At 42.6% G+C, this 22,773-nt stretch overlaps 2 protein-coding genes across 5 annotated transcripts in view; one reads left to right on the top strand and one right to left on the bottom strand.

The window, feature by feature from the left end:
* The first annotated feature begins 2,790 nt into the window (after positions 1 to 2,790).
* Positions 2,791 to 22,773, top strand: part of PRC1 (protein regulator of cytokinesis 1) — a 29,711-nt gene continuing 9,728 nt past the window's right edge. For 3 of the 4 annotated variants that reach the window (XM_029237992.1, XM_029237993.1, XM_029237994.1), the window contains exons 1-9: positions 2,898 to 3,000; positions 14,906 to 15,038; positions 15,404 to 15,526; positions 17,063 to 17,296; positions 17,374 to 17,544; positions 18,776 to 18,925; positions 19,232 to 19,379; positions 20,183 to 20,319; positions 22,599 to 22,694. In XM_029237992.1, the coding sequence (XP_029093825.1) occupies positions 2,990 to 3,000; positions 14,906 to 15,038; positions 15,404 to 15,526; positions 17,063 to 17,296; positions 17,374 to 17,544; positions 18,776 to 18,925; positions 19,232 to 19,379; positions 20,183 to 20,319; positions 22,599 to 22,694 (1,203 nt within the window). In that variant the 5' untranslated portion in view covers positions 2,898 to 2,989. Of the gene's footprint in view, positions 3,001 to 14,905; positions 15,039 to 15,403; positions 15,527 to 17,062; positions 17,297 to 17,373; positions 17,545 to 18,775; positions 18,926 to 19,231; positions 19,380 to 20,182; positions 20,320 to 22,598; positions 22,695 to 22,773 lie in introns of all 4 variants that reach the window. The other variant, XM_029237991.1, reaches the window with a different exon arrangement.
* Positions 19,332 to 22,773, bottom strand: part of RCCD1 (RCC1 domain containing 1) — a 35,826-nt gene continuing 32,384 nt past the window's right edge. The window contains exon 8 of the mRNA XM_029237996.1: positions 19,332 to 20,867. Coding sequence (XP_029093829.1) covers positions 20,854 to 20,867 — 14 coding nt within the window. The 3' untranslated portion in view covers positions 19,332 to 20,853. The remainder of the gene's footprint in view (positions 20,868 to 22,773) is intronic.

Here is a 22,773-nt window from a genome sequence, read left to right as displayed (position 1 = left end):
CCTGCATTCTCCTAGGCTGCACTTCCATCTCCTTTGGTTTCTCTCTCTGTGTATCCTCCTTTGTTGCATCTCCTGTCTCTGTCCTTTATTGTTATCCACTTGCCCATCCCAAACTTTTATCTCACTGCTGAGATTCACGTGATTATTTACAACCTGGTCGTTCCATGGGCAGTTCACAGTCAGCATGTCTAAAATAAACTCTCACACTGAACCTCGTGTCCCCACTTGGGATCCCTAAATCTGCTCCTCTTCCTCTGTTTCCTTAATTGACATTCTCATCATCTACCCAAGTTTTGTTCATGCAAGAAATTATATCCTTGGGACTTCCCTGGTGGTCCAGTGGTTAAGACTCCATGCTCCCAATGCAGGGGACCCGAGTTCAATCCCTGGTCAGGGAACTGGATCCCACATGCATGCCACAACTGAGAGTTCGAATGCCACAACTAAAGATCCCACATGCGGCAACAAAGATCCCACATGCTGCTACTAAGACCCAGTGCAGCCAAATAAATAAATAAAATTTTAAAAATTAAAAGAAAAAAAAGAAATTATATCTTTGACCTCAGATTTTTTTCTTTTTATCCCCCACATTCAGCTGGTCCCCTTACCCATTATTTCTAAATGCTTCTGGTTCATCTTCTCACCATCCCCATGGCAGAGGTACTTGTTTTTGGCCTGGGCTTTTGCAAGAGCAAGCTCTGCCTCCTATCTGTTGCCCAATCCACAGTGCTGCCACGTCTTTTTTTTTTAATTGGGGTATAGTTGTTTTACAATGTTGTCTTAGTTTCTACTGTACAGCGGAGTTCCCTGTGCTATACATCAGGTTCTCATTAGTTGCCTATTTTATACATATTAGTGTATATATGTCAGTCCCGATCTCCCAATTCATCCCACTCTCGGTGTCCATACGTTTGTTCTCTACATCTGTGTCTCTATTTCTGCCTTGCATGCCACTTCTTAAAAGAAAGATCCAAACCTGTGGTGTTGGATCATCAAAAGTATTTTTTCCACAGGAGAATGATAATGCTGTGAGTGCAAATTCCAAGGAAAATGCAGTACCTCAAGTATCTAGCTAGAATCTTGACAGTGCTACGTCAAGCTAGTGTGCAAGATCAAAGACACTGCTGACAGGGCTGTTAGTTTGTAGAAAGAATATTTGGCAGTCAGAAAAAGTTCTATGCCCAAATGAATAAACAGTGGCAGTGCATTCTAGAACAGTGCTGTTCACTAGAAATATAAAATGGTCCTTTTTAATACACATTACAGAGTGTTTTACATGCTGAGTATGTGCTCTGAATTGATATCGTCCAACGGTTCTATGATCGTTGACCGCGGGATCTTTGTTAGCTTCAGAATTACAGTGTAAAGCACATTATAGCAAAATCGTCTTATGTCTGGATACTTACAACCGTGGCCCTGGGAACCTGTCTGAAGATCACAAGTTTTTGAAGCTTTCTGGAAAACTCTCAGGTTAATCAACAAAGAGCGCAAAGTAAATTTAAAAAGTGGTGGCTGCAGGCCACATACTAGTGGTGCAGATGTTTGGCACGCTGCTCATGAGTTAAAGGATGTTGAAAGCACCAATGAAGTTTTTCCGAAAGTGAGAAAAACACAGTCCGGAAGGTGAAGCAAACAGGCATCCTTTACTTTTCCTTCATGGAAAAGACAAATGAAGAGAATTCACAGAAGTTACAGTTGACCAATACACATGGGGAAAATGTGCAATTTCAGCTATAATCAAGCAAGTATGAATCAAACAAGGAAATGCCACTTTGCCTAGCAAAGTGGTTTAAAAGGACAGTAGTACTCCATACTGCTGAGGGTGAGGAGGGTACTCTTCCTTGGTGGTGAGGGCAAATTAATAAATACAGCCTGTCTGGAGAGGGAGCATAAAGTAATTACACTTCTAGGAACCAACCCTAAGAAAACAATGCAAAATGCCAAGTTTTAGGTATGAAGACACTTATTTGTACAAAGTACAACCTAAATATCCATCGATGGCAAAGTAGTTGAATTATGAATCTACACGCCAATATATTACGCAACCATGAAAAAAGGAAAAAGTGATATATAAGCATTAAGGCATGTAGCAAGGATACAAAAGTACTGTGTCGATTTTGAGTTTTTCAATTTTTATATAACAATTATATAAATCCAGGTAATTTGAAAGAAAACCACAATCCAGGTAATTTCCATTCATTTACCAGTCGTTACTTGGGCAAGTCACTCAGACCTTTCTGAGACAGTTCCCTTTGTAGAATGGCGATAATACCTAGCGGGATGGTTGGGGAGATTAAATGGGATCACTCGTCTAGAAAGGTACCATGCCGGTGAGCAGGGTTCAGTGTCCGTCCCTTCCCTTTCCCTTTAGGTCATGGTTTCCTACATCTGGGGAAACTGCTCGGTCCCCAGCCTTGCTGCCTGAATGAGCAAGGGAAACAAATTACGGCGCCAGGCTTTTCTGTTAATCCCTCTCATGTCACCCCTCCGGCTGAGGGCGGCAAGGCCGTTTACGCGCCACGCCGGGGAGATCCGGACACCGGGGGGGGTCTCTGGGCAGCGACGTGCACTTCGAATCAAAACCGCGCCGGGGCCGGGCGGAACTCCGAGGAGGTTGCCGTCTCGCAAGGTTTGCACGTCCCCTCCCGGCTACAGCAAAGCGAGGCAAGAGAGCCGCGCGCACGCGCACACAGCGATTCGGTCTCCCGCCGGCGCGCGAGCGCTTCCCACGCCCAGTGCGCGAGTCCCCGCCCCTAGCCATGGCGCGCCGGGGGGCGGGGCGAGGCGGGGCTTCGCGAGGAGCCACGGGACGCAGCGCCAATCGCGGCGCTCCTCCGCCTCAGGGTTCGGTTTGAAATTCTGTGCAGGCCTAACGGCTCGCGGAACGGCTACCGGGAGTGAGACCGCCGGTGCTAGCGGGTGGTTGCTGCGCTCGGGCCCGCGTGGAGAGGGTCGGGGCCTCGACGCCCGCCCGCTTGGAGCGTCCACCATGAGGAGAAGGTGCGGGTTGTGGGGGAGTCGAGGGGGCGTGGGAGGGATCGGTGCCGGTCCCGGGTGCGGGGCGGTGGCGGGGTTGGGCGGAGTCCGAAAGGCCGCCTTAGGCCGTGGGCCGGGGTGTCTCGTTAACCGGCGCCCGAGTGAGGCTGGAAGAAGCCAGCCACGGTTGGGAAGTGGCGAGCCGGTGCACGGGCCGCGGGCCCTTGGCGGGGTGGAGGCCAGACCTGACGCGCGCCTTCCCCGGAGCCGCGGGCTCCCGCAGGCCCCGACGCCCGGGTGCGGGCCGAGCGCAGGTGCCCGGGAGAAGCGGCGGGAGGCCAGGCGGGCCCGCGGCGCACCCGGTGCGGGGCGGTCAGAGCTGGCGTCCGCGAGCCCCACCCTCTCCGCCAGCAAAGCGTCTCAGGTGCTGCTGCTTGGCACCGACGGCTTGTTCTAAGTCCTGAGTCTTTTATGGTCAGTGTTTCTAGTTTTTCTTTAAATAAAGGCGTGCAGTTTTTAGTTTATCGTTGCTTTTCGATGTATCTGGGTTGCAGTGTTAACACTTTACTTGAATTGGAAAGATAGCTTGGTTTTCCTGCAAGTTGAAAAACTCCGATAAAGGAATTTTTTCCCCGTCGTTTTAACAACTTCTCAGGCAGTGCTGGGAAAGGAGTGTCCGAATTGAAATTGGGACCAGACGCACCACACTGCCACCTACCAGCCTATGACTTTGGGCAAAAATGTTGAATGTCAGTTTGCTCATCTCTAAAATAAAAATAATGCTGGTGCATAGGACTTTTGTGTTAAAAACGATGCAGATGTTAACCTTATTTTCTATAAGTAGTGGGTGAAGCATTGTGATGATTCATTATTAAATAATTTATAGGTATTAGTCAAACTGATTGATGTATGGCTTTGTAAGTTTACTCTTTCCATGATTACTAATTCCGACCGTTCTTTTTCAAATGCTTGCCCTCGTGAGAATGGGAATGTAGTACAAATCACTGCTACCATTGGAAAAACAGATCTCAGGTGTAAGGTTGTGGATTACAAATATCTTATATAAAAGCACATTTAAGCTGCTGTGCGTTTCAGCTAATGACGCATTTTGAGGACTAGTAAAATTTTAAATGACATTTTACAGGAAACTCTTACTCCAAGTCCATTAACAGTTTTTGGATTGTTCAGGCATCTACTGCTTTCAAGAAAGTAAACGAAGAGGGAGGAAAAGTTATCAATTAACTTTGGTTCCAGGCTGACAGATATAATTAGGCTTTAAAAGAGCAACTGGAATTACTCTACTAACAAAACCAGACTTTCAGGTAATCTGGATTTCAGGTATTCATATTTAGAGAGGACTGGGGGGCTTCCCTGGTGGCGCAGTGGTTGGGAGTCCGCCTGCCGATGCAGGGGTCGCGGGTTCGTGCCCCGGTCCGGGAGGATCCCGCGTGCCGCTGAGCGGCTGGGCCGTGGGCCATGGCCGCTGGGCCTGCGCGTCCGGAGCCTGTGCTCCGCAGCGGGAGAGGCCGCAACAGTGAGAGGCCCGCGTATCGCAAAAAAATAAAAATAAAAATAAAAATAAATAAATAAATAGAGAGGACTGTGAGAAGTATGCCTGAGGAACATGATTACCAGAATGGTCACTGAGTTGACTATTGGCTATCGATTTCTGAAGCAGGTTGTACAGAGGAGCTTAACAAAGCTGCTCTGGAGGGCTATTTAGGAAAAAATAGGACAGTGTATCAGTAGAATGCTGCCAGAAGGTAGGAAATCATTTAGAGGGTCATTTGGGATATCTTCCAGTCTAGTGACTTAAGTTCAAGAGACTGGAAAAATTGGCCCCCTTTTCAACCTCTGTATTCTTGGGTGGTATTCTTGTAAGCACCCTCAGTTTTTCAGTGATGTATTAAGAAAAAAGTCTCAAGTTTGCACCTTTTAGGGGATTACCTGAAACCGTTTAGAAAGGCACTACATAATTGTACCATGATGATTATTTTTGTAACATTTTTTATGCTTTTATTTATTTTTAAAGTCTTATTGAAATTTACAATGTTGTGTTTAATGTATGCTGTACAGCAAAGTGATTCAGTTATACACATATATATTCTTTTTTTTCTTTTTTTTGTGGTACGCGGGCCTCTTACTGCCGTGGCCTCTCCCGTCAGGGAGCACAGGCTCCGGATGTGCAGGCTCAGCGGCCATGGCTCACGGGCCCAGCTGCTCCGCAGCATGTGGGATCTTCCCAGACCGGGACACGAACCCGTGTCCCCTGCATCGGCAGGCAGACTCTCAACCACTGCACCACCAGGGAAGCCCCTATTCTTTTTTTTAAACACTATTTTATTTATTTATTATTATTTTAAAATTTTATTTATTCATTTATTTTTGGCTATGTTGGGTCCTTGTTGCTTCGCGTGGGCTTTCTCTAGTTGTGGCGAGCGGGGGCTACTCTTTGTTGCGGTGTGTGGGCTTCTCATGGTGGTGTCTTCTTGTTGTGGAGCACGGCTGCAGGCCCACAGGCTTCAGTAGTTGTGGTTCACGGGCTTTAGAGCGCAGGCTCAGTAGTTGTGGCGTACCGGCTTAGTTGCTCCGTGGCATGTGGGATCTTCCCAGACCAGGGATCGAACCCGTGTCCCCTGCATTGGCAGGCGGATTCTTAACCACTGCACCACCAGGGAAGCCCCACATCTTCTTTATCCATTCATCTGTCAATGGACATTTAGGTTGTTTCCATGTCTTGGCTATTGTAAGTAGTGCTGCTGTGAACATAGGGGTGCATGTATTTTTCAAATTATAGTTAGTCTGGGTGTATGCCCCAGGAGTGGAATTGCTGGATCATATGGCAACTCTGTTTTTAGTTTTTTGAGGAACCTCCACACTGTTTTCCATAGTGGCTGCACCAACTTACATTCCCACCAATAGTTTAGGAGGTTTCCCTTTTCTCCACACCCTCTCCAGCATTTGTTATTTGTAGACTTTTTATGATGGCCATTCTGACCAATGTGAGGTGGTACCTCACTGTAGTTTTGATTTGCATTTCTCTAATAATTAGTGATGTTGAGGCATCTTTTCACGTGCCTGCTGGCCATCTGTATGTCTTCTTTGGAGAAATGTCTATTAAGGTCTTCAGCCCATTTTTCGATTGGGTTGTTTGGTTTTTTTGTTGTTGAATTGTATGAGCTGTTGGTATATTTTGGAGATGAAGCCCTTACCTGTCGCATCGTTTGCAAATGTTTTCTCCCATTCTGTAGGTTGTCTTTTCATTTTTTTATGGTTTCCTTTGCTGTGCAACAGCCTGTAGATTTGATTAGGTCCCATTTGTTTATTTTTGTTTTTATTTCTATTGCCTTGGGAGACTGACCTAAGAAAACAGTGGTACAATTTATGTAGGAGAATGTTTTGCTTATGTTCTCATCTAGGAGTTTTATGGTGTCATGACTTATATTTAAGTCTTTAAGCCATTTTGAGTTTATTTTTGTGTGTGGTGTGATGGTGTGTTCTAACTTCATTGATTTACATGCAGCTGTCCAGCTTTCCTAATACTGCTTGCTGAAGAGACTGTCTTTTCCCCATTGTGTATTCTTGCCTCCTTTGTCAAAGATTAATTGTCTATAGGTGTATGGGTTTATCTCTGGGCACTGTATTCTGTTCCATTTATCCAAATGTCTTTTTTTTTTGCCAGTACCATGCTGTTTTGATTACTGTAGCTTTGTAGTATTGTCTGAAGTCTGGGAGGGTTATGCCTCCTGCTTTGTTCTTTTTCCTCAGGATTGCTTTGGCAATTCTGGGTCTTTTATGGTTCCACATAAATTTTAGGATTATTTGTTCTATTTCTGTGAAAAATGTCCTGGATAATTTGATAGGGATCACATTAGATCTGTAGATTGAGTAGTATACCATGATAATTATTATTCACAGTGACTGCACTCAGGTGTCGTAAGATCATACAGCTTTTCTGAAACGTCTTTATTTGTTCAAAAATTCTTCTTGAATGTTTATTATATATAAGACACCATTCTAAGTGTTGGGGATTCAGCAGTGAACACAACTGACATCCTTGCCGTTTAGAGGTTACATTTTAATAACAAAATAAAAAGGTAATAAGTAAGCAAATTTTACATTAAATGGTAATAAGTGCTATGGAGAGAAATCAAGCAGAGAAAGGGGATAAGTACTGAAGGTGTGGGAAAGGGGAGTTGCAGTGTTAAAGAGATTGGTCAGGAAAGGCCTCCCTGAGAAGGTGATCTTTGAGAAAAGATCTAAAGGCGGCAAGGGGCAAGCCATGGGACACCTAGGGGAAGACAGTCTAGGTTGAGGGAATAGCAAATGCCAGTGCCTGAGGTAGGATAGTGCCCGGTGGGTTCCCGAAAGAGCAAGGAGTCCAGTGTGACTGGAGTAGATTAAAGGGCTCTGGAGGCCTTTATAAAGGCAGAAGCTTTTCCTCTAGGATAAGGAATCACTGGAGGATTTTGAGGGCATGGAGGCTTGTGGCTTCTGTGCACACAGTAAGCTTAAGGAGGCCAAGGCAGAAGCAGGGAGACCAGTTAAAAGACCAGGGCAGTGGTACAGATGAAGAGATGATAGTGGTGACCTGGACCAGGGAGGTAAAGGCAGAAGTGGGGAGGGGTGAGATTCTGGCTGTCTTTTTTTTTTTCCTTCCCCTTAATATTTATTTAGGCCGCACCAGATCTTAGTTGCGGCACACGGGATCTTTAGTTGCGACACGTGAACTCTTAGTTGCAGCATGCGTGTGGGATCTAGTTCCCTGACCAGGGATCGAACCCAGCCCCTCTGCACTGGGAGCTTGGAGTCTTACTCACTGGACCACCAGGGAAGTCTTTTGAAAGTAAGGGTATGGCAGGGATGTAAGAAAGAGGTGTCAGAATGATATAAGAATTAAACTCGTATAATTGGAATGTTGTGAAGAGTTTTTTAATTCTTTGAAAATTTTACTGTCTTCCAAAATATATAAACAGCTCATGCAGCTCAATATTAAAAAAACAAACAACCCAATCAAAAAATGGGCAGAAGACCTAAATAGACATTTCTCCAAAGAAGACATACAGATGGCCAAGAGGCACATGAAAAGCTGCTCAACAGGGCTTCCCTGGTGGCACAGTGGTTGAGAGTCCGCCCGCCGATGCAGGGGACACGGGTTCGTGCCCCGGTCCGGGAAGATCCCACATGCTATGGAGTGGCTGGACCCATGAGCCATGGCCGCTGAGCCTGCGCGTCCAGAGCCTGTGCTCCGCAATGGGAGAGGCCACAACAGTGAGAGACCCGTGTACTGCAAAAAAAAAAAAGCTGCTCAACATCACTAATTATTACAGAAATGCAAATCAAAACTACAATGAGGTATCACCTCACACCAGTTAGAATGGGCATCATCAGAAAATCTACAAACAGCAAATGCTGGAGAGGGTGTGGAGAAAAGGGAACCCTCTTGCACTGTTGGTGGGAATGTAAATTGATACAGCCACTATGGAGAACAGTATGAAGATTCCTTAAAAAACTAAAAATAGAGCTACCATATGACCCAGCAATCCCACTACTGGGCATACACCCAGAGAAAACCATAATTCAGAAAGAAACATGCACCCCCAATGTTCATTGCAGTACTATTTAAAATAGCCAGGTCATGGAAGCAACCTAAATGCCCATCGACAGCCGAATGGATAAAGAAGATGTGGTACATATATACAATGGAATATTACTCAGCCATAAGAATGAACGAAATTGGGTCATTTGTAGAGACGTGGATGTATCTAGAGACTGTCATACAGAGTGAAGTAAGTCAGAAAGAGAAAAACAGATATCATATATTAATGCATATATATGGAACCTAGAAAAATGGTACAGATGAACCGGTTTGCAGGGCAGAAATAGAGACACAGATGTAGAGAACAAACATATGGACACCAAGGGGGGAAAGCGGGGGTGGTGGGGTGGGGTGGTGGGATGAATTGGGAGATTGGGATTGACATGTATACACTAATATGTATCAAACAGATAACTAATAAGATAGATAACTAATAACTGCTGTATAAAAAATAAATAAAATTCAAAAAGAAAATTATACTGTCATGAGAACTGCTTCTGGAATATTTGGTAATTCCAAACACTTGTTAAAGTAATCAGCTCCAAGGGAGGGTTAACTTTTTCATTACAACAAATTGTGTTTAGGCCCATCTGCTGGAGTTTAGCAGTCCATCTGCTGTATAGGTGTTTGTTTTGGTTTTAATTGAATTTGAGATCTATGAATTTTATCCCAATTTCATGTCATTTTATTTTGTAGAAGTAATTTGACTAAATGAATTAGCAATCATATCTGTTTTTCAAGTCACAAATTTCACAACTTCCTATTATGTGCCAGATTTTTTAAAATAACAGCTTTATTGAGATATAATCCTCATACTATACAATTCATCTATTTAACATGTCACAATTTAATATTTTTAGTATATTCAGAGTTGTACAACTATCACTGCAGTCAGTTAACATTTTTATCATCCATTTAAAAGCGTTCAATCCCCTTTTCCCACCCACCTCCCTCCCCTGAATCCCAGCCCTAGGCAATTGCTAATCCACTTCTTTCTCTATAGATTTGTCTGTTCTGGATATTTCACATAAATGGAATCATGATATGTTCTCTTTTGTGACTGGCTTCTTTCACTTGGCATGTTTTCAAGGTTTATTGTCAAATATTATTCCATTGTATAGGTATATCATATTTACCTGTTCATTAGTTGATGGCCATTTGGGTTGTTTACACTGTCTTAGTTGTGGCATATGGGCTCCTTAGTTGCGGCTTGCTGGCTCCTTAGTTGCAGCAGGTGGGCTCCTTAGTTGTAGCATGAGAACTCTTAGTTGTGGCATGCATGTGGGATCTAGTTCCCTGACCAGGGATTCAACCTGGGCCCCCTGCATTGGGAGCACAGAGTCTTAACCACTGGACTGCCAGGGAAGTCCCTCTTGTAGGTTATTTTATTTTATTTTATTTTTTAATTTTTAAAAAAATGTTTATTTGGTTGCACTGGGTCTTAGTTGTGGCACACAGGCTCCTTAGTCACGGCTCGCTGGCTTCTTAGTTGTGGCTCACTGGCTCCTTAGTTGCAGTAGGTGGGCTCCTTAGTTGTGGCATGCGAACTCTTAGTTGTGGCATGCATGTGGGATCTAGTTCCCTGACCAGGGATTCAACCTGGGCCTCCTGCATTGGGAGCACAGAGTCTTAACCACTGCGCCACCAGGGAAGTCCCTCTTGTATTGGTTATTTTACATAAAATGCTAAAATTAGTATGCTAAAATTGTGGGTTCTTTTGTCTTAAAAGTGAAGTGCAAAGGGATTATTTGTCTGAGGAAGCACTTTAGTTAAACTTGAGTTAACTGAGATTATATTAAATACCTTGATACCTGTTAACATTTCTAAAATGGAGTACAGTAAATTCTTTTTTTTTTTTTTAATAATTATTTTTGGCTGCACCGGGGTCTTATTTGCGGCATGCACGTGGGATCTAGTTCCCTGACCAGGGATCAAACCCGGGCCCCCTGCACTGGGAGTGCCAAGTCTTACCCACTGGACCACCAGGGAAGTCCCTGTAAATTCTTTTAAACACTCTTATGTGGGTATTGATAATTGGCCATCTGGTATAGGCAGCTGGTATTTGTGCAAGAAGCTTTTCTTGAACTAGGTAGGACAGGCAACCTTTGAATTGGGATTTCTTGGCTAGAGAAATGTCTTGGATGTGAATATATTAAAACCTAAGAAGGACTTCCCTGGTGGTGCAAGGTTGGGAATCCGCCTGCTGATGCAGCGGACATGGGTTCGAGCCCTAGTCCAGGAGGATCCCATGTGCTGTGGAGCAACTAAGCCCATGCACCACAACTACTGAGTCCACGTGCCACAACTACTGAAATCCGTGTGCCCTAGAGCCTGTGCTCCACAACAAGAGAAGCCACTGCAATGAGAAGCCTGCACATCACAACGAAGAGTAGCCCCCGCTCGCCGCAACTAGAGAAAGCCAGCGCAGCAATGAAGACCCAATGCAGCCAAAAATAACATAGAGAGAGAGAGGAAGAGAGGGAGAGGGAGAGAGAGAAGGAAGGAAGGAAAGAAGGAAGGAAGGAAGGAAGAAGTGAGCAGAAAAGAAAAAAAAAGCCTATGGAGAAACTGATGTTCGTGGAGATCTAGGCTGGTGATTCAGAACCCCTGAATATGCTGCGACAGAGAGGGGGCCAGTGAGAGCCTCTATCCTCATCATTTGCACACAGAGAGCTTCAGTGACTTGTTGGAGGCCTCCTGGCTGACTGATAGAAAAGCACATCCAGAGTTTAGTCTCTGGTGCCAGAGTGGTCTCTTTGTTATCCAGGTGTACCAAGAAAGGAGAGAAAATCTCTGTTATTTAAATGCTTTGTGAAGCAGACTAAGCAAACTTTTTAAAGTAAAGGTTTTTTGAGAATTCCCTGGCGGGCAGTGGTTAAGACTGCACTTTCATTGCTGAGGGCGCAGGTTCCATCCCTGGTCGGGGAGCTAAGATCTCACAAGTTGTGCGGTGAGGCCAAAAAAAAGAAGAAAACTAAAGTTTTTTTTGAAAGATGAAACACAAGGTACACAGTTAAATTTGTGCTTCAGATAAACAGTGAATAATTTTTAAATAAACTTTTTGTAATTGTAACATATATTCAGAAATGCACACAGATCAAGTGCAAACTTGATGGATTTTCATAAAGTCAGCACACGCTGTGTAACCACCCCTCCTTGTGCTCTCCAAAAGTCACCACTTCCCAGGACAATGACAACCACTATCCTGACTTCTCAAAGCAAAGCTTAGTTCTGCCTGTTTTTGAACTTTGTATAATTGGAATCACGTAGTGATAGATGCTTGCTTATCTGGCTGTTTTTCCTCTTCTTCCCCAACTTTTTGTTCTGTTTTTCCATCTTAGTTGTTTCTTTTACCTCCCTTTTTTTTTTTTTTCTTTAAGATTTGAGGTATAATTTACATACAGTAAAATTGACTCATTTTACATGTACAGTTTGAATTTTGGTCACTGTGTATAGTTATGTAATCACCATCACCATTAAGATCTAGAACCATTCTGTCACCCTAAAAATAGTTGCCGTATGCCCCTTTGCAGTTGATCCCCTGCCCCGATTCCAGGCAGTTCATTTGCTTTCTTTCACTATAGTTTTGCCTTTTCTAAAATTTCATAAGGTAGAATCATATAGTATGTAGTCTTTTTGCATTTGACCTCTTTCATTTAGCACAGTTCAACATGATGTTTCTGAGATTCACCCATGTTTTTTTATTCATTGCTGTATTATTCCATTGTAGGAATGTACTGTTTCTCTATTCTGTTGATGGACATCTAGGTTGTTTCTACCTTTATGATATTATGAGTAGTGCTGCTTTGATCATTCTGGTACACACCTTTGGTACATATGTGTGCATTTCTACATATGTAGACATGGAACTGCTGGGTTCAGCTTTAGCAGATACTGCCAACAGTTTTCAAAGTGGTTGTACCAATTCACACTCCAAGCAGTAGTATACGAAAGTTCTGGCTTTTCTGTATACTCACCAACACCTGATTATTTTTTAACTTTTAGTCATTCTGTAAATTAATAGTTGTAATTTAAGAACAACAACAAGGCCACCTACTGAATGGGAGAAGATATTTGAAAATATCTGAGAAGGGGTTAATATTCCAAAATATACAGAGAACTTACACAACTCAACATTGAGAAGAACAGGCAACCTGATTAAAAAATGAGCAGAGGATCTGAATAGACATTTTTCCAAGGAAAACTTACAGATAGTCAACAGGCACATGAAAAGATGCTTAACATCACTAATCAAAATGGAAATGCAAATCAAAACGACGATGAGATAATCACCTCACAACTGTCAGAATGACTATTATTAAAGACAACAGATAACGCGTATTGGTGAGGATGTGGAGAAAAGGGAATGCTTGTGCACTGTTGGTGGGGATATAAATTGGAGTAGCCACTATGGAAAACAGTATGGAGATTCCTCAAAAAATTAGAAATGGGGGCTTCCCTGGTGGCGCAGTGGTTGAGAGTCTGCCTGCCGATGCAGGGGACACGGGTTCGTGCCCCGGTCTGGGAAGATCCCACATGCCGCGGAGCAGCTGGGCCCATGAGCCATGGCCGCTGAGCCTGCGCGTCCAGAGACTATGCTCCGCAATGGGAGAGACCACAACAGTGAGAGGCCCGCATACCGCAAAAAAAAAAAAAAAAAAAATTAGAAATAGAACTACCATATGATCTATCAATTCCACTCCTGAGTATTTATCCAAAGAAAACAGAACACTTAATTCGAAAAGATATGTGCACCTCTATGTTCATTGCAGCATCCAAGATATGGAAGCAACCTAAGTGCCCATCAGTAGATGAATGGATAAAGAATATGTGTGTATGTTTGTGTGTGTATGTATGTATGTGTGTGTGCATGCACACACACACTGGACTATTACTCAGCCATAAAAAAAGAATGAATTCTTGCCATTTGTGACAACATGGATGGACTTAGAGGACATTATGCTAAGTGAAATAAGTCAGACAGAGATAGACAAATACCATGTAATTTCACTTATATGTGGAATTTAAAAAGATAAACAAATGAACAAACATAATAAAATGTAAACACAGTTATAGATACAGAGAACAAACAGGAATTTGCCAAGAGGGGTCGGGGGGTAGGGGGAGGAAAGAAATAGGTGAGGCAGATTAAGAAATACAAACTTCCAGTTGCAAAATAAATGCATCACAGGTATGAAATGTACAGTGTGGGGAATATAGTCAATAACTATGTAATATCTTTGTATGGTGACATATCATAGCTAGACTTATTGTGATCAGTTTGAAATGTATAGAAATATCAAATCACTGTGTTCTGTAACAGGAACTAACGTAGTGTTATAGGTCAGTTATATTTCAAAAACAAACTCATAGAAAAAGAGATTAGAGTCTTAGGTAGAGGCTGGGGGTGGGGAATTGGATGAGGGCAGTCAAAAGGTTATAAGGAATCAGTTTTAAGATAAATAAGTACTAGGGATGTAATATAGAACATGATAAATATAATTAGCACCACTGTATTTTTAAAAATATTTATTTAATTTATTTATGGATGGCTGTGCCGGGTCTTCTTGAGGCATGCAGGATCTTTAGTTGCAGCATGTGGACTCCTAGCTGCGGCATGCACTTGGGATCTAGTTCCCTGACCTGGGCCCCCTGCACTGGGAGCGCCGAGCCTTATCCACTGGACCACCAGGGAAGTCCCAGCACCACTGTATGTTATTTATGAAAGTTGTTAAGAGAGTAAACCCTATGAGTTCTCATCACAGGCAAAAAAATTTTTTTTCTATTTCTTTAATTTTGTACCTATATGAGATGATGGATGTTTACTAAACTTATTGTGATAATTACTTCATGATGTATGTAAATCAAATCATTATGCTGTACACCTTAAACTTATACAGTGCTATATATGTCAATTATAGCTTAGAAAAACAGGAAGGGAAAAAAATGAGTAACAAAATCGCAATAAATTGCCAGCTGTTTTATAGGACCTGACATTTTTGTTTGTTTTTTCTTTAATAAAAGCATTTAAAATTCTGTATTGTCCTGCCATAGGTAGAATCATTGATCAAAGTCCAGATTCTGAGTATTATTCAGAAGATTGAATTTCCACACTGAATTGATAATACGATACTGGATTTTGCTTTGCCAGTGTTGTGGTGTTTGGAGGCAGAAGGATAGGGGAGTGTTCAAGATGAGTTAAGCTGAATGCTTGTTTTCAGTTTGTTTTAGCCTTGAGCCCACTGCGAAACTAGTTTGTTTAGTTTCTGTAAATACTGCTTTTAGTCTGGAGGCAGTGGCTCATGTAGCTGGTTCTCTTTTGCTTTTTAGTGAGGTGCTGGCAGAGGAGTCCATAGTATGTCTCCAGAAAGCCCTGAATCACCTTCGGGAAATATGGGAATTGATTGGGATTCCAGAGGACCAGCGGTTACAAAGAACTGAGGTTGTAAAGAAGCATATCAAGGTGAGTTGAGTAATACTGATCTCTTTGTAGTGGGACAGGGGTAAGGATGTTGGTGTCTCATCTAAGATAGCATATAGAAGTGACACTAGGATGTCACAGGCTCCTCCTGGTTTTTTGTTTGTTTGTTTGCTTGTTTTGGCTGCGCCGTGCAGCATATAGGATCCTAGTTCCCCAACCAGGGATTGAACCTGTGCCCCCTGCATTGGGAGCACAGAATCTTAACCACTGGACCGCCAGGGAAGTCCTGGTTTTGTTTAAGTCCTTCCTTTAAAATTTGAAATTATGAGGATTTTGGTGTTATTTGTTGTTTGAGGCCAGTGGGGAAAACACCCGAAACTTTTATGGGACTGTTTCATCTCTCGTAGGACCTCCTGGATATGATGATTGCTGAAGAGGAAAGCCTGAAGGAAAGGCTCATCAAAAGCATAGCCATCTGCCAAAAAGAGCTGAACACTCTGTGCAGTGAGCTACATGTCGAGCCATTTCAGGTACATGGCAGGGTGTCAGGGGATCCTGCCTGGGTCTGAGATTTAGGGAAGAACTTTGATTTGGGGCTACAGGTGGAAAGTTTCCTTGTAGGGCTGATACTGGACATGAGAAATGGGAAAAATGTGCTGCCTAGTTACTTGGTTCCAGCAAAGCAGTTTTCACTTACGTGAAGAGTTGCCCTGTTGAGAGGTGAAGCAGCTAAGTGTTGAAATGTTTTAATCAAAAACAAGCCTCTAACTATCAATTTGTAGGACACAAAAATTTTTTTAAACTCTGAGCTAGGCATAGATGATATCATTCCATTCTTTCTTTGAAAGAAAATGAAGAGAACTACTTAGGATACAAAAGTGACTAGTGATATAAGGAAAAGTTACCCAAAAAACCTGCCTCTGTGGATTTTTTCATACCCGAAAGCTACACATCACTGAACTAGCCAGAATGGCCACTTGAGAAGAGATGTCTCCACAGCTGGAATATCAAGAGAGCATAGTCAAATTCAGGGCATGCCATGTTTATCTGTGTACCTTGCTGAGAGGTTGCTGTCCTGTGGTCCAGCACAAATCAGACTTAAATGAGGACACCAGCAAGCATGACATGAATGACAGAGGGACCCCAAAACATATCCCTGGTTAGAACAGGTAAAAACAGTGTTGGGATCATAAAAATGAAGACAAACGTGGAGATTGGGAAGGTAATTAGAATAGATGTGGGTGCAAGGACAGCACACAGTGGCTAATGTGGTACCAATAAGGTCTCAGGTCCCTCTCCCTGTTACAGAAAGAACTGCCTGGGTATCTCAGGTCCCTCTCCCTGTTACAGAAAGAACTGCCTGGGTATCTCAGGTCCCTCTCCCTGTTACAGAAAGAACTGCCTGGGTATCTCAGTGGAGTCAGCCTAGGAGGAGGAGACTGTCTCTAAAGGGTTAAGGCTAATTCATTTCTGGTAGCCAAGAACAGTCAGGCAGACTGACATCAGTAGAGCTTCCTGAAATCAACACAAATGGCATAAATATCATTGATTTTGGACAAATAGTTTCTTTAGTCTTTTTTTTTAAATTTTCAATATGAAATTGGGTGAGAAGTTAGATATACAGTGGTACATCTCCCTTAAATTATATGACAGTACTTAGTTCACCAATGTTGAATAAAATTTATAGGACATATAACTGCCACTTGTTTTTTCTCCTGCTTATCAGTTAGGAGTAGAGCAAGGAGTACTAAATTGATTTTTATTGGTTGAGTGATGTTTAGGATTATTGGGATAAACATTTAGTTAGGAGCTAAATATACTACCCTATAGCTAATTCAAAATAAGCTTTTCAACCAATTTTTACCTCTTGTAAAAGTGCCCTGGTACCTTTCCTTACTGGGGACCTTTGTTAGGGGACCCTCTTTGTGCCATATTCTGTTAGCTGTAAGTTGATTTATTTGTAAGTTTAACTAAAAGTCTGTCATCCTAGTCCTCTTTCGTTGTCTTCTCTTCCTTTGAAGAAATCCGCTTGGAACCTTAACACAATAGTACATTGTCTCATACAGGAAGAAGGAGAGACGACCATCTTGCAGCTAGAAAAGGATTTGCGCACTCAGGTAGAACTGATGAGAAAACAGAAAAAGGAGAGAAAACAAGAACTGAAACTACTTCAAGAACAAGATCAAGAACTGTGTGAAATTCTTTGCATGCCCCACTATGACATTGACAGCACCTCAGTTCCCAGCTTAGAAGAGCTGAGCCAGTTTAGACAACACGTGGCAACTCTGAGGGAAACAAAGGTGTGCTTACATTCATAGTTCCTAAAAGTCATTTGACTTTCCTCTAGGTATCTTGTAATCTTTTTTTTTTTTTATAGGCATCTAGGCATGAGGAGTTCGTCAACATAAAGAGACAGATCATACTGTGTATGGAAGAATTAGAACACACACCAGACACAAGCTTTGAAAGAGATGTGGTCTGTGAAGATGAAGATGCCTTTTGTTTATCTTTGGAAAATATTGCAACACTACAGAAGTTGCTACAGCAGGTAATGTCTACTCAAATTATGGCCTGGGATCTCCATAGTATCCAGCAATCTGAGAAAACTGCAGCTTTTTCCTTTAAGATAATGAGATAGGGCTTCCCTGGTGGCCCAGTGGTTAGGAATCCACCTGCCAGTGCTGGGGACACGGGTTCAATCCCTGGTCCGGGAAGATCCTACGTACCGCGGAGCAACTGAGCCCATGCGCCACAAGTACTGAGCCTGCGCTCTAGAGCCTGCCAGCCACAACTACTGAGCCTCTGCGCCTAGAGACAGTGCTCCGCAACAAGAGAAGCCACCACAATGAGAAGCCCTCACACTGCAACGAAGAGTAGCTCCCTCTAGCCGCAACTAGAGAAAGCCTGCATGCAGCAATGAAGACCCAATGCAGCCAAATAAAAAAAGATAATAGTATTATTTGAAACACAACCTTGATTTTTTTTAAACAAAAAACCTTAATTTATATATAGCTCTGAGAATGTGAAATTGAGTTTTTTTTTTTTTAATGTTTATTTATTCATTCATTCATTTAGGCTGCGCTGGGTCTTTGTTGTGGCACACAGGATCTTTTTTAGTTGCGGCCTGTGGATTCCTTAGTTGCAGCATGCAGACTCTTAGTTGCGGCATGCATGCGGGATCTAGTTTCCCGACCAGGGATCGAACCCTGGCCCCCTACATTGGGAGCAGGGAGTCTTACCCGCTGGACCATGAGGGAAATCCCCTGAAATTGACATTTTGGATGAAATAATAATAGTCATTTGAATTAGCTTAGTGTTTAATTGAAAAAAATTTTTTTTTTTTTTTTTTTTTTTTTGCTGTACGTGGGCCTCTCACTGTTGTGGCCTCTCCCGTTGCGGAGCACAGGCTCCAGACACGCAGGCTCAGCGGCCATGGCTCATGGGCCTAGCCACTCTGTGGCATGTGGGATCTTCCTGGACCGGGGCACGAACTCGTGTCCCTTGCATCGGCAGGCGGACTCTCAACCACTGCGCCACCAGGGAAGCCCCCCAAAATTTTTTTTAATTAAAAATTTGAATCCTAATTCTTGGGGTCTGAGATCCTACCATAATGACAGCCTTACAGTTTGTTTTCAGAAGTCATGAAAACACACCTCTTCACAGCCTTGTAAAAGTGCTTCTTCTCCATGTGGGTACAGATGTGTCTCTGTAGGAGGCCAGAGGGCCAGTTTTCTCTGTGCTGCTGTCTTTGCTATAACCACTGGCTTTCCTTGCTACAGCTGGAAATGCGAAAATCACAAAACGAAGCAGTGTGTGAGGGGCTGCGTGCTCAGATACGAGAACTCTGGGATAGGTTGCAAATACCTGCAGAAGAGAGAGAAGCTGTGGCCACAGTTATGACTGGGTCAAAGGCCAAGGTCCGGAAAGCGGTAAGAAACCCAAAGGGCGCTGGGTCAGCATTTTGGTGTCAAGTCTGATGTCTTTACCAGCTTCTGCCTTGAGTGAGCCTGTTTTTAAGACAAGCGTCAGAAAGGAGTGGCAGTAGCCTGCTCATCTTTTTATCTTTCACGTATGTTTCTTAGATTTCTGGCTCCTATGATATCATCGTTATAAAGAGTGTTGACTTACCTCTGTGGTTTTGTATCGTAATTTTATTAAAAAGGGGGAAAATATTTTGCAAACCTACGTGAATATACAAGTATGACAAGCACTTTTAACAGGTCTCTTTGTTTCAGCTGCAATTAGAAGTGGATCGGTTGGAAGAACTGAAAATGCAAAACATGAAGAAAGTGATTGAGGCAATACGAGTGGAGCTGGCTCAGTACTGGGACCAGTGTTTTTATAGCCAGGAGCAGAGACAAGCTTTTGCCCCTTACTATTCTGGTTCGTACAGAAATGTCGCTCTTCATGTGGCCTGCTCACTTGTCTTTTACAAGTGCAGACATTCACTGGGAAGTATTTCCTCTACTGAACAGACATTGCTACCTTTCCAGGCCATTCAGCATAAATTGCCATTCCCGTTCAAATAAGCATTTGCAAATGCTATTGGGAAATAAGGGATCTCTTGGTTTCTGAAGCAGAATATCTCTGTAGCATGTAGTTGTGGAGCTCAAGTTTAGCAGGAGCTTACTCTGTGCCAGGCGCAATGTCAGACTTTTAACAGGATTATCTGACTTAATTCTCATGTCAAGAGATGAGGACACTGAGGCACATAAATGTTGAACAACTTAACCCAGAGACACACAATAGGTAAATGGCAGAGCCCACATTTGAGCCCACGAGGTATGACCCCAGGGCCCAATGGAATTCTGGTCTGACCTGAACTGAATATAAAGATGAAGCCGTCTTTACTAAATTCAACATTTTTGGACATTTTCTGTGACTCAGCCCTCTGTTGGGCAGGGTGGAAAGGAAGAATATGAAAGAAACCTAAGACAAGGCAAGAGATGACAGAGTTTTGAGAATCTTAGTCCTTTTAGTCCACACCCTAGTCCCTTAGTCTCTAGTCCCACCAGGCTGATTGGGACAAACCTGGCTTTTATTATCCACAACATACACTTACTTGTGTGTCATTTTTACTGCAAGGAAGAAAATTCTGTTTCCATTTTAGGGGGATGAGGGATTAGTAAATTGGGATACTAAACACTGGAGGGATTTTTTAAAACTACTGGGCCTATATCTTGCAGAGGACTATACAGAAAATCTGCTCCAGCTCCATGATGCCGAGATTGTGCAGTTAAGAAACTACTATGAGGTTCACAAAGAACTCTTTGAAGGTGTCCAGAAGTGGGAAGAAAGCTGGAACCTTTTCTTAGAGTTTGAGGTACTGCCTTAGTTTTTGTCTGTTTTCCTTAGAGTGCAGTGAAGTGTTAAGAAAGCGTCCCCTGTATAGAGTCAGAAGCCTGTCTCCTTTGCTCTTGACCAGGTTTCTAATACCATCTTTATCATTAAGTCTGTAAACTACTGCTAACCCATCTGTATTTGTCAAGCTTATATGCAGAAACATGTAAGAGAAAACCCCAAAATTAATGCCTTCAATAAGGTTGAAGTTTCTTGCATAAAGGAAGTCTAAAGATAGGCAGTGCAAGGCAGGTATGGCTATTCCACAGTCAGGGGGTCCCAGGCTTCTCCAGGTCATAGCTCCTTTACCACTAAGGGGTGGATCTTATCTTCCGGTCCAGGGTGGTTCTAGAGCTCCCACCATAGCGTTTCCGGCAGTGTGGTGGAGGAGGGAACACAGAAGGCATTGCCCCTCCACCCCCTCTAAGAGGTTTTCCCAGGCTCTTTTCCCAGCACTTCTGCTTAAATGCCACACCAACTACTGGCAAGGCTGGGAGAATCACTATCGCAGATAAATTCAGGTTCTATTACCTAGGAAGGAGAGAAAAATGGATGTTGAGGCAGGCAACTAACATTCTGTACTCTTCCAACTTTTGTTATTAGAAAATTGCCTGGGTATTTGGGGCACATTTGTGTACTCTGAATTCCTTTTGTTTTGATAGACTTAGCATGAGTCGATTCCCTTAGAGCATTTTAGAGCTCAGAACTGGGACTAGGACGAGGCAAGTGAGGCACCTTGGGCACGAAATTCAAGGAGACTCATTCTCAGGTTCATACTGGTCCTATTAGAGCTTGAACAGGCCTTTAGAGAATCCGGAGTTTAACTCCTTCAAGTTTCCAGGCAAGAAACTAGGACTCAGAAGTGGAAAAAACTATGAGAGCTCACAGCTGTTTAAGAGCAAGTGTTCTAGTCCTCAGTTACCTCTTACTTCTGGTTGAAAGCAAGAAGGAGTAATAAAAGTCAATAAAGAGCTCAGCCATAAACAAGAATTAAATTTTGCCTTTTGCAACAACATGGATGGATCTATAGGGTATTATGCTTAGTGAAATAACTCAGAGAAAGGCAAATACTGTATGATACCACTTATAGGTGGAATCTAGAAAATAAAACAAACTAGTGAATATAACAAAAAAGAAACAGACTCACAGATACAGAGAACAGACTAATGGTTACCAGAGGGGAGGGGGAAGGGGGGAGGGGCAATAAAGGGGTAGGAGTTTAAGAAGTACATACTATTATGTATAAAATAAATAAGCTACGAGGATATATTGTACAGCATGGAATATAGCTAATATTTTATAATAACTATAAATGGAGTATAAACTTCAAAAATTGTGAATCACTGTGTTGTACACCTGAGACTTATACTGGAAATCAACTATACTTCAGTGTAAAAAAAAAAGTGTGCACACACACACACGCACACACACACACACACACACACATAAAGACAGTAAAGAGCCAAATAAGCGACCCTTGTTTACATGCTAGTATTTAAGAAAAAATAAGAAACTAATTACCATTCCTTTTAGTTATTGCTTATAATCAAGCAGTCTGGAAAGGAAATAGAATTTATCAGTTTGGCCCCCAAATTGTCAAGATTGTTTCTAAACTTTTCTGATTATCTGTCCCGTTTTTTAGTGTATTCACCTAATTTACATTTACAAATTATACACTTATATTACTGTTCTGATATACTGTATACACTGTAGAATAACAAAAAACAGAAAAGTTAAAAAGAATAAGAACCCTAACATTTTACATTTTTTGTCCATTTTGTGAGGGTTAATTTAATAAAAACCAGATTATCTATAAACCCCTTAACTGAGCACATTTAAGCTGCATTGTCTCAATATGCTGGAAGTGAGTGGGCAAGTAGGGGTACCACCACCAAACCCTCTGAGTGTAGACCTCCCCCTTGTCCTTCCGCATACCCCATTTCCTGTTGGTGACATCTGAACCCAGGAAGGGAGCCTTAAATTAAATGCATTAAATATTAAAGCCTGTCTTACTTTTTAGACTAAAAAGGAAACACTAGTTTTCCTGTACCCCAGTGTATGATCTTGCATATGCCTCAGAGTGTTCACACCCCACTCCCTGCCTTAGAAAGCCACGATTTCTCACTGCTAAAAGTGGATAGGAATGCAAAACTCTGAAGTCTCCCTAAAAATATGTATCTGTTTATGAGAGTGAGGATTCTTAGCAGAAGTGACTGGTCTGACTGTCTGGGGTTCACTCTAATTAAAATGTATTTTTCACAGAGAAAGGCTTCAGATCCAAGTCGATTTACAAATCGTGGAGGAAATCTTCTAAAAGAAGAAAAGCAGCGAGCCAAGCTCCAAAAAACACTCCCTAAGGTAATATTGTTACTGAAAGAGTTTTTGGTGCTTGGCTACAAAATACCTCACTTTTTGTATATCTCTTGCTTTGAATTGT

Source organism: Monodon monoceros, unplaced genomic scaffold (assembly GCF_005190385.1).
Source record: "Monodon monoceros isolate NGI ecotype Baffin Bay Population unplaced genomic scaffold, NGI_Narwhal_1 Super_Scaffold_21, whole genome shotgun sequence".
Lineage (NCBI taxonomy): Eukaryota > Metazoa > Chordata > Mammalia > Artiodactyla > Monodontidae > Monodon > Monodon monoceros.
Note: the sequence above shows the minus strand (reverse complement) of the source record. Positions and strands in the feature narration are given on the sequence as shown.